At 31.3% G+C, this 12,787-nt stretch overlaps 1 protein-coding gene across 3 annotated transcripts in view; it reads left to right on the forward strand.

Moving 5' to 3' along the window:
• The window catches only part of LOC118202888 (peroxynitrite isomerase THAP4-like), a 37,538-nt gene that overhangs the window by 7,382 nt on the left and 17,369 nt on the right, over positions 1-12,787 (forward strand). For all 3 annotated transcript variants that reach the window (XM_035375104.2, XM_035375103.2, XM_035375102.2), the window contains exon 3: positions 5,870-5,979. In XM_035375104.2, the coding sequence (XP_035230995.1) occupies positions 5,870-5,979 (110 nt within the window). The remainder of the gene's footprint in view (positions 1-5,869; positions 5,980-12,787) is intronic.

Consider the following 12,787-nt stretch of genomic DNA (forward strand, 5'->3'; position numbering starts at 1 on the left):
CATTTAGAATTTCAAATTTGTTAGGTTCATGAAATGGATTATTACTTATATAAATGCTGGTACTAACTACTCTTATAAACGACCTCAGGTCGTCAATGTGATGATATGTGTTCTGTGCTGGTTTTTGGCACGATTGAGTGTTCTGCGATAGTTTTGGGGGTGATGTTGTTTGTATGGCAACGCTTTTGATGTGGACTCTTGATTTTGCTCTAGTAGTTTTATTGGCTAATCTTTGAAATATGGTAACAGGTAGGTAATCTTTGGAATATGGCGACATTTTGGTAAGGCGATAAAAGTTACTAGCTGGGACTTGAGCAGTGCACATGGATAAAGTCAAGAGTTTGCGCAATACTATTTTTGTGCAATTCTGGGATGTTTTTCTAAGTGAAAATAGGTCGATGTGTGCATGGATACCATGTATGTGTAATTCTTAAAAATGCGGCAAGCAGTTTGCGATTTTGCACTTTCTCCCAATTTCGCACCTAATTTTGGTCATGATTAAGCACTTTTGTTCCATAAAAGTTCTAGCATAAGCGTAATTCGGCTAGCAGATTGTTGGGAAAAAATTTTGAGTTGAAAAAAAAACATGCCTTTACTTCGTGAAAACAAAATGGCGTCCAAACAAAAACTAGCAGGGCTGGTTGCCAAAAAATCGCCAAGTTACCATAATCTAAAGATTAATCGTTTTATTTGCTGGTTGGTGGGCATTTTGAAATGGTTTATGTTACAGGGAAAGGAGTGGTGGCAAAATTTCACTCGTGTGCCTAGTACATCTATTTTTTCAGATGGCTGGAAATCCTACAAGGATTTAGGAAACGAAAGTTTTGAATATTTATTTGTGAATCATAGTATTAATTTTGTGGATAGTGAATGTGGCTGTCATATAAATATGGCAGAGTATGTGGATCCTATAATCGGAAATGCGATTTTGAGTTTTATTTGGTGGTTTATATTTTTTTCCAATACTTCGAATTTCAAAAATGCACTTTCCCAAAACTTTCAAAAAGTCACCAAGTTCTCCAGAAATTCCCAAATACTGCTGATTTGATTGCAAACATTTTGCCAAGGACCATCAGGAGGATTTCTGCCTATACCCTTGATTCCATTTGAACTATTTTTATGATTTAAACGTTGCTGGATTCAGAAGCATGAGATCTATAATTTAATAGAAGAAATAAGCACTTCTGTGTTGTTATTGCCACTCTCATTTGTCTGACAAAGGTCAGCACAAGCCCATGACACTCATCGTGGCAGGTCATCGTGATGCCAGTCTTTGCAAGAGCCCCGAGCACCATACAGATGACAGCCCGACGTTAGCTCACTTCCGCCCCCAATTCTGAGTGGGAGCACAGGTTTGAGAATCTCCCAACCCCCACCACCACCAACAATCTTTCAAGAGGACTTCCAGCTTGCTGCACATTTAGAGCAACCCATGCCACACAGACCCTACACATCCACAAACATACATGCCCTCTCCGGGACTCGAACCCCGGCCACTCGGTATGGCAGTCAGCGCTGCTAATCACTATCCCAATTGGCGCCAGCACTTTTATGCAAAATACATGGCCACTAATTCAGTAACACAAAATACCTCCTAAAAGCATTATTCTTTAGTGTAAAATTTAATTTTCAATTTTAGAAAAGTGATATTTGTTTGTTTAGATAAAAAAATAAATAAATAAATAAAACGATACACAACATTACAGTAATATAAAAAAGACAATACACTCAAACAGAATAAAATGTTAAGAAATTAACAGAATTATGATGGTATTATATTTAATTCCCATTCACAACTTTTTAACTTTCTTCTATGTATCTTAATGGCTTTTATCAAACATGTAATTTTGCAGCACCAACAGCAAAGTTCTCCCTTTATTCCCATCAAACTCGGATCACTACGCCTAGATAGAACACCAAAATCTATGAATTAGTTATGATCATTTATAAAGAATTATTTCTGTTTAGAGCAAATCTTGAAAATTTGCCTTCATGCTGAACTAAATTATTTTCCTTCACCCTTCGTTTCCGTATCAAAAAATCATTTACATTAAATTCTGCAATGGGTGAAAAGTATATATGAAAAATTTTGATAAAAAGGCAAATAGTAGCTCTTTTATACATTTTATGTTCAGAAATATGAAATTTTTCTTCCTTTGTGATCATGAGTTTTGGCATACGCTTGTTATTTCAAAAAGCTTGTCCTCTTGTGGTATGTTGTCTTCACGAATATATTCCTTGACTTTTGATGTGGATTCTCTGAAAAATAGCTTCAGTTTAGGGTCAGAATCCAATATGTCTGTATGGGGTATGAGATAGTAAAATTAATATAACGAATAATTGAAATTCCTTTGGACTTTTTCTATGAACAGCCAAAGAATTTTTGACAGAACTACATTTCTGAATTATTATAAATTCATGAAATAATTCAAAAATAAGTGCTAAATAAAAAAATAGTTAAAATAAATGTAAGGGCCAATATTTTTTATAATACCAATAAAGAATGCAATGAAAAGTATAAAAAAATTTTAATCTTTTTTATAAATCACCAAGACATAATATTTGTTTTGGATTACATTGCAGTGTTGTCAGTTTATGCAATATTTTGCGAATATCTACTTTTGATAAACCTGTGCTACTAAAATTTATGCATATGCTACTTTGTGAAATTTTTGCTACTCCATCATTTCCTTGGGTTGCTTTTTCAACTTAAAATTTTTTTAATACATTGTAAAACACTAATATCTTAAAATAATGTATCTATTAAAATTAATTCACAATAAATTAATAAATAAATAAACCAATTTGTGTAGGCTTAAATAGAAGTTGGCATCTGGTAATCCTGAGATCATAGAGCAGGCTCAAACAAGTTTTCCTGGTGTTTTCACATGTTTGATTAATTGCTGAGTGTAATCGTTAAATTTTGCCAATAAATAATGTAACTATTGAAAGAGTGTTTTTGACAGTCATTTCGACTAAAATCAAACATCAGAATGAATGGGCTTAGAACTTCTAGATCTGTACTTCAAATGAAGATGCCGTTGAAAGAAAACAAAATCTGCTATGCTTTCTTTATACCCTCATCACCAATGCATACATATAGCTCAAATATTTATAAAGAGAGATGAGTGAGGCTAACACACAAAAAATATGGTAAAGAGCTATTAAATTCAATTTTCTTTTAAATAATATGTAAAAATAAAAAATGCACATTTTTATATGATATTTTTTCCCCTTCTGAGCAATAGTTGATTAATCAAGTGTGTTATGATAATATGTTCTGTAATATTGAAGTGCTAGTCGATTTATTTTAAAAGGAATGAAAATTTCATCAGAATTAATTATACAGATCAAACAAAATGGAATAATTCAATATGAAAAATTTATTTTTCAGTGACACTAGATATCTTCACACTACAGTGAAATATGAATACAGTAGATTCTTTCTATATAACCACTTCTGAAAATGGTCATTATGGGTACTTTTCTATTATTGGTACCAGATTCAAATATGTATCTATGTACATACTTATGTGTTTGTATACACACACACATCCACATATTTCTGAAATTGATCTGGATTACAGAAAAGTACACTTTTATGAGAACATAAATTAACATTAGCTCTATAAAATGGTTACAGGAAATCAAAATTATATGTAACTTTGAGTGGTTATCTTAGTATTCATTGTGTTTGTTTTATAATAAATATTATTTCAATTGTTAGATTAATTTTAAAATGAAATATTTTTAGAACTGATACATACTGTCTTAAGCAAAAGAGTGTTAAAGCTTCTGAAGTTAAGACATGATATGACATGTCTCTGCAGAACTCAAATAACTATCTTCTTGTGTCTATAAAATTCCAAAACATCATTCTTCATATGTTTTTCTTTATTAAAATTATGTAACACAAAATTCAGTATTTAAGTACAAATGATTTATTTATTTAGCATATACATTAATAATTTTTCTAATTTCCATGCTAAAACTCTGCTTATGTAATGGAGGTTATAGACATAATTTCAATAATTAACATTAAAGTATTGTAAAGAAACAATCACCATCCATATCACCCTGATGACACAATGAGCAACAATTTAATTCCTTGACTTGACTTGATTAACAAGCTAAATCCGATGTAAATGTTGCTGTAAATAATCATGGCCAGTTGTCAAACAAAAGCAAGCAACTTTAACAGCCCAAGGTAAGGAAGGGGGATTTTGTTTCTTTTGTTGATTAGGGTATTCCACTTCTTATCCACTGCTGCATCAACATATAAGGATATTCTGCTAATTTTCATTTTATTATATATATATTTTTTTAACATTAAACAAAGGGGAGTCATGTTGGACTATAAGGAATCTAGCCTTGGCAAGTGTATCTGCCTGCTCATTTCCAAAAGTATCATAATGGCTCAAAATACATGAAAGGCAATGCTCTTTCTTTTTTTCCTTTAGCTTCAAAAGGTTTCATTTTATAAGAATGAACGTGGGCATTTTCATTATAGTTTGAAGTTACAAAATAGCAGCTTGTGAATTGATGAAAAACACAGTATTTTGATCTAGACTGTTTTTTAATTTATCAGTTGCATATGTTATAGCTGGTATCTCTCCATCAAAATTGTCACAATGCTTCCCAATCTTAATATTGATGATATTGATTTTTTATTCTGTTTTCCCCCAATTAAAGAAGCGATTTGTAGCCTGAGCATTATTTATTGGGTACTTAACCCTCCGAGTGTTACGAGTTTAGCCCTGAAGTTTCAAAGTTCCTCAAAATGTCATGAATAAGTGGTATTTTCTTGATTTTAATTTAAAAAATGGCTCTCTCATTTTGTATCTTGATTCCTTTTCTTCCAATATACATCCAAACCAAAATCAAATACATTAAAAACTAGTAGAAATATTCATTTGTAATTAATATAGAAGGCAGTCTTCTATAAGGAATTTTCCAGCCGTAACGCTGAGAGAGTCAAACAGAGAAAGAAATTACATTCATTCTCCTGATTATCTTCTTCCTAATTATCCCTCTGATCTGAATCAGATCAGATCCATACATTTGTTCACCTTCATAACTTCCTGCACGAAATTAGGTCTCTTCAGCAGATCTTCATGTACCAAGGCAACACAGCTAAGTAGATGCTGCACAGTAGCTTCATGGTTTCTACATTTGGCGCTGTCTCCTGCTTATAAAATTGCTAAGATCAAAAGCAAAATCAGTTTTCTAAATAACAAGACAAATTTAAAGATGAAGAACGAAAATGTTATTATTAATCAGAATGTGATAAAGTCAACTAAGCTGAATTGAAAATGCACTGAAAAGCATTAACAATTAAAATGAAGCAAAAAATAATGAAAAAAAATAAATAAATAAACTTCCAACTCGGGGGGGGGGGGAATAGTACAAAGCCATTCACAGTCCAAACATGAAGAAAGGATTAACAATGGGTATGGTCAAATGAATTTTAAAATAAAAGCCTAAATTAACTGAGAATTAAATAAAAAAATTAATATTTAAACAATGGAAAATTAGACTTAAAAATCTTGATGAAAACATCTAAGAATCGAATTACAGTCCTTAAGTTATGGAACCAATGAAGATTGCATTTGTGGTGATGTCAGAGGCCATGTGTTTATACAAAACTATGACATTACCAAAATCATGTCAGCTCAGACATTATTCACTACATTTTGGGAATTTTCGATTCTTCATCAGGTACTTCTTTATTTAAAAAGTTTCTGGCAACATAAATGAACATAAATAAAATGAATGATCTCAAGAATTAAATATGGTGTCAGTTGTGAAAATTATATTTTAAATGGCTACACTTTTTATTCTCTTACTATTATTTATTTATTTATTAAAGGTCTGAAACATGGCACCCTTTAAAGAAACAAAAACTGCACATTGAAGTAGGTTTCTTAAAAGTGGATCCTGACACTCAAACTGTTGCTCTTCTTGGTGCCCACAATTTTGGTATGTTCTTTTATGTTTGTCTGCCTAATCATTTCGTAAATTAGTTACATTAGCCAAGTTAGATTATTATTTAAAATTATTGTATTGCTTTTATTGACATTTTTCATTAAATATGCCTGCTATGTTAAAAACCACTTAAATTTGTCTTACCTATTTTGATACTACTAAACGATGAGAAAAAATATCCTTCAAGAGAGTAATAGAGTTTGATTGTTTTAATATAAATGGGAGAAACATATAAATAGGTACTTTTAAAGAATTTTATTAGGGAAATGCAAAACTTGATAAACTTTGTTTTGCCTCGAGGAGAAATAATAACACCTTAGTGGTCCATAAACCTGTCTTTTATTAACCTTACAATATCTCAAACTCACAATTATAAAATTAACAACCCATGGTTTTTAATGAGCCATTTTACAGATTATCTTGTGCATTGCTAACTGTGACTCTCATATCACCAGTCACTGACTACATTGCAGAGGTATAGGCACGAGCTTACCGCCCAACGTGCAATGTATTAACATTCAAATAATTGTAATTAAGATATATAAACAAATTAGCATAAAACCATCATAATTATAATCAAACATTTAGCATATAAATCAATCAGCATGTAAACCAATTGCTCTGCCAATCAAAAAGTGTCCTGGTATTAAGACTTCTAAATCATCGATGTCTGAAGTTGTCAGTGGTCAGGAATTTAAAATTCGTTGAATTTGAGTCATAACTTAAAAAAATTGTTGGAATGCTAATTTTTCATTACCTACGACACATTTCAAATGTTCCTTAAGACCTCCAGTGGCCTCCAAAATTGAAAACTCTGGTAGGGAAAAATTTCTGTTTTATATTGTCAGACTTCAAGGAGCCAGCCCAAACCTCAGATCGGCTATGATGGCCTTAATGACCATGCAAATGAATATACATACATAAAACTTTTGATATATGTCTTTTATCTGGTTTTTAGAAAGTCTCTGGTCTCAAAGTTTTTGTCTTATAATAAGGACTGTGGATCTATATGCAGGTATTTAAAATGATAGTAATTAACTCTGTTAATTTATCTTTTGAAGGCAGAATAATGTGAATTTTTTCCTCATAAGTCAAATTGCTTCATTTCTTACTCTTAAGTAATTCATTATTCTCAATAAGCTCTTAATTCCCCCACTTGTAAATTATGGTATGGTATTCTTTGGTGCTTGCTTACAATTCATATAAAATTTAAATAAAAACTTGTAATATAAATTAATTTTAAATATTTATTGCTACGATTCAGTAAATCATTAACAAAGTTCTTCACATTCAGATTTAAACATGTTAATACTTCATGTGTTTTAATTTCTTTAGTTTTTTTGAGTCAACATGTGTTTTAATTTCTTTAGTGTTTCTTTCATTTACTTTCAAGTACAGTTCTGTTAGGGTACCCAATCCTTCAGGCCTTTTCAATTACAGTTGAACTAGTTGCTATTTTTTAGCATTTATAGCTCTAGATATAAGATCAGGTTTCCCCCCCCCCCAAAAAAAAAGCAGTGTAATGTTACTGTGTGATTTCAGTAAGATCATGTACCTCTGAAACTGGTTTGTAACAAATGTCTTGCAGGTGAGGCACCTTTTTAAATCCATGTCACTACAATCATGAATCACTCCAAAGTTGAATAGTGGTAAATTCCAGTTTCAATGATTGCCTCACTCGGTGCATTAATTTATCTTAGAGTACTGCTGCACAGAGTTTAAGACTTGGGATTGCTGTCTTCTTCAGAGGCAGACATCTCACTGATGTACTGTTTGATGTTCCATAGGCATCAGAAGCAGCCTATGGAGAGGCAACTCTGTCTTGATTATATCTGAATAATCTTCAAGAATAGTCTTGATTATATTTGTTAATAAAATATATCTATCGACTTCAAGAATAGTCTTGATTATAGCTGCTAATAAAATACATCTATCGACTTCAAGAATAGTCTTGACTATATCTAGTAATAAAATACATCTGTCGACTTCGAGAATTTTCCACTACTTTGCAGTTAATTAACTGCAAGGCAGTGGAAAATTCTGTCTGTTCTTTGGCCTCATTTTCTGCCAATGTAATTTTGGATAAATTTTAACAACCATAATTTCTGCATCAATATTTTTGCTATAATTATAGCTGAAGTTAAATCAGGGATTAATAATTATAGCTGGAGCTAAATGAGGAGCTAAACCAGGGATCAAAGATGTGAGATATGATGGATAACACTTGCCACTTGCCATTGTGTATGTCGGAGTAAGGAGGGGTCAACTAGAAGTACATCTTTTTTAGGTCTTTGTTGGTCATAAACTGCATTGATTTGTACACTTGTTGCACTCCAATGAACTGCCTCTTCATCATTTTTTCCAGAAGATTGATAGAAATACATCTGGACCACAACAGTTTTCTAGAACAATAGGAAAATCCCTGAAAACATGTGAAACCCTTCCTGTGACAGGTTATATCCTATACCAGTTGATCTACAAAAAAGACCTCATTACTGACCAAAAATACTTGCTTTATATTTCTAAGGCAGTATCCTCAGGAAAGTGCCATTCAGACCTAGCAAACAGGAGTTCTGGGAAGAGGACCCACTCAATATGGCTCATTACAGCCAACAGAATTCTTTCCCTTTATGTATCAGCCGCTGAGCCAACAGATGACTTGAAGCTACTGGCCGAATGTGTTATAAAAGTTTATGTGCTATCCTGGTTTGAAATAAAGAAAATTCTGACAGCAATACATGGAGCACATCATGTTCATGGAATGATCAAGAAAAGTCCATTCTTGCCAGAAAATTTCAAGGCAATCGTTCTGAGGGACTGTAACTTTTCTCACTTTGAGACCATCCTGTGTTGTATTTTTATATATATGTTGGGTATGTGCTCAGTGATGATTACAAGATGTACACAAACATCATTTATTCTACATTGCTCATCTACTATTCTATATTACAGTTATGATTAAAGATAATAGTAGATACAGTTACAGTTACATATATAACATCTCCCTTTTTTATAAAAAAATAATAATAGTAGTAAAATTAAACATATTCTTTTAAATAATAAGGTTTCTTAACAGTCCTTCCAGATCGTGTAACATAGTTATGTCCATTTGAAAAATTTGATGATACTATACCTCTTTCACTATTTTGTGACACAACACTTCTGTTAAGTTTTAAAGGACTTACAGGCACATCTAAATTTGTAGTGTTCCTACTATTTTCATGTATCTCAGGTTCATCTATAACTTCATTCTCATACTTGTTTTGTATTGCAAACTCTTCTTGATTAGTTCCTTTAAGAAGGTCTCTTCTGTTCCTTTCTACAATTCTTCCATCTGTTCTTATAACTCTATATGAACATGGTCTTTCTGCTTCTTCTATAATTTTCGCTCTTTCATTTAGTTTTCTCCCTTTCTCTTTTATGTTAACATGATCTCCTGTTTTCAGTGGTTTTAACAGTCTTGCATTCCTATCATAATAACTTTTTTGAAGGTTTGTCTCTTCAGTAAATGTTGTTTATGGTCTTCATATCGTTTAGCTTGGACGAAATTCTCTTTAATAGGCATCAATCCATTTACTTTTCTTCCAAACATCAGTTCTGAAGGTGACTTCATCTGAAATAGGAGAGTTACGATATTCCAGTAATACTAAATATGGATGCTTGTTGTCAACTACAGCTTTTTCTAACATTCGCTTGACAGTTTGAATATGTCTTTCAACCATTCCATTAGATTGTGGATAATTTGGACTTGAAGTTCTGGTTTCAAAATTCCATCTTCTTGCAAAATCTTTAAATTTTCTGCAATTATATTGTGGACCATTATCCGAATATACTATTTTCGGAATACCATGTCTTGCAAAAATTGATTTCAATTGCTTTATCACTGCTACACTTGACAAATCTTCCAAATGTCCAATTTCAACATATTTGCTAAAATAATCTATTACTATTAGATAATCCCTTCCTTGAAAGTAAAAGAGATCTGTTCCCAATACTTCCCATGGACCATTAGGTATTTCTTTAGATATCATTGGTTCTTTAGTATTAGCTTTTTGTAAACTTAAACATGTTTGACAATTCAGTACCAAATCTTCAATTTCTTTCGACATTTCTGGCCAATATAATATTTGTCTTGCTTTGATCTTGCATTTTACTACTCCTAAATAACCATAATGAATTCTGCTTAACATATCTTTTCGTAAACTTCTTAGTACAATAACACAGGAATTTTTAAATATTAATCCATTTGCTTCTGATAGTTCTTCTCTGAAGTTAAAATATGGTTTTGCCAGTTTTGGAACCGTACATTTTTCATCTGGCCATCCAGTTTTAATTAATTTTCTTAAAACTTGTAGTTCTTCATCTTTTTCTGTTTCCAGTTGAAAAACTTCCATTTGGTAGATTCTTCCATTAGACATTGGTATACATTCTACAACCAATCCAATATGAGGTTCTATATCTCCTTCAAAGAAATCAGATCCTTCATCAGTGAATGATCTTGATAATGAATCCGCTATAAAAAGTTCTTTTCCTGGTTTATATTTTATCTCAAACTGATATGGCTGTAATCTTATACGCATTCTTTGTAGTCTTACAAGGCATTTATTTAATGGCTTTTTGAAAATTGATTCCAGTGGTTTATGATCACTTTCCATAGTAATATTTTTTCCAAATATATACTGGTGAAATTTCTCACACGCAAATACAATAGCTAAAGTTTCCTTTTCAATTTGAGCATAATTCTTCTGTGTATCTGTTAATGCCTTAGATGCATATGCCACTGGTAAATTATTCTGTAGTAAGACTGCTCCTAGTCCTTCTTGAGATGCATCTACAGATAAAACTACTGGCATGTTTATATCATAATACTGTAAAACTGGTTTATTTACTAATGCATCTTTTAGCCTTCTAAATGCTTTTTCATGTGCTGCATTCCAGTTCCAAATAACTTGTTTTTTCAACAAATCTCTTAAACATGGTGTCAATTCTGATACATTAGGTATAAATCTAGAAACATATGTAATCATTCCTAGGAAAGTTTCTAATTCTTTCACATTTTTTGGTGGTTTTATATCTAGAATAGCCTTAATTTTGTCTTCATCTGATTTTAAATCATCTGTAGAAAATATATGTCCCACATATTTCACTTCATTCAGCCCAAATTTACATTTATTTAAATTAAATTTAACATTCTTTTCTCTGGCTCTGTCCAACAACTTCTTTAATCTTGAATCATGTTCTTTTTTATCTTTACCCCAAACTAATAAGTCATATATATATATTTGAACTCCTTCTAAATCACTTAAAATTTCAGAAAAACTTCTGTGGAAAACTTCTGGTGATGAACTCAGTCCATATGGCAACCTCAAAAAACAATATCTACCAAACGGAGTGTTAAATGTAGTAAATTCACAACTTGAATCTGACAGTTTAATTTGCCAAAATGCTTTGTTTGCATCTAAAATACTAAAGGCCTTTGCATTTGTCATTTGAGATGAAATTTCTTCAAAGGTTGGTATGTGATAATGTTCTCTCAGTATATTTTGGTTAAGGTGCTGAGGATCTAAACACACTCTTAAATTTCCATCCTTTTTCCTTACTACCACTAATGAATTCACGAATTCTGTTGGTTGGTTAACTTTCTTTATAATACCATCTTTTTCCATTCTTGCTAATTCCTTTTTTAATGGATTTAATAAGCTAAGTGGAATTTTCCTACAGGGTTCTATTTTACCAACAGCTCCTGGTTTTTATTTAATATGATATGTATATCCAGTTAAATTCCCAGTTCCTTTAAACAAATCTTGATATCCTTTTAAAGATTCTGGTAATTTTTCATTGGAATCAGGATTTACTGTACAAATCCTTTGAATTAGGTTTAATTTTTGCAATGTAGGTAAACCTAAAATAGCTGGAACAGTTTTATCACATGCTACGACTTGAAATTCTATTTCATCCTTGTCCCCTTTCGATGTTTCACATAATAATTTACATTTTCCAACTACATCAATTGTAGTACTATTGTAATTATTTAAAGTGACTTTTGATTTAGTCAAACATTTCTCTCTTAAATTTAATTGTTTAAATTTAGGTAATGGTAACACATTACACTGAGCTCCAGTATCTAACTTAACAAATAAATATTTAGATATGTTTACTTTTAGTTTTTCAAACCATTCGGTTTTATTTTTAGAAAATGGATTTGTATCTTCTACTGACCCTAAAATATATTCATTACCATTATTATGTTAACTCATGCTCTAAATTATTCTGTACAACATTAACATTTTTATAAGTGCACATTTTAGAAAAGTGATTTTTCTTTTTACAGTACAAGCAAATCTTATTATAAGCAGGACAGTTGTATAACTTATGAAAAGTTCCACATTTTCTACATGGTTTTGGATTATTGTACTTATTTCCTTGATAGTTTGAAGAAGATTTAGTACTTTGTTGCTTTTGTTTTACATGATAGTCTTTCTTACAAAGCTGACTTTTTTCCTCTGAAGGTCGAAATTTATTACGTTTGATAGCTTCTATTTTATTTTTTTCAGTTAAAGTTTTCAGCTGAAGTTCTGCTAATTCAGAAGTTTTACACATTTTAATAAATTTCTCCAGTGTTAACTGATCTTCCCTTAATAATCTATCTTTGAGATTTTTATTTAGAATTCCACTTACTATTCTATCTGTTAGTAAACTATCTTTTAATTCTCCAAATCCACAGTTGCTACTTAATTTCTTTAAATTGGTTAAAAAATCATCAAACGATTCACATACATGTTGTGTTCGACAGAAAAATATA

The sequence above is a fragment of the Stegodyphus dumicola genome, chromosome 7 (assembly GCF_044657685.1).
Source record: "Stegodyphus dumicola isolate Sdum_Otavi_A_Nest chromosome 7, ASM4465768v1".
In the NCBI taxonomy this organism is placed as follows: Eukaryota; Metazoa; Arthropoda; class Arachnida; order Araneae; family Eresidae; genus Stegodyphus; species Stegodyphus dumicola.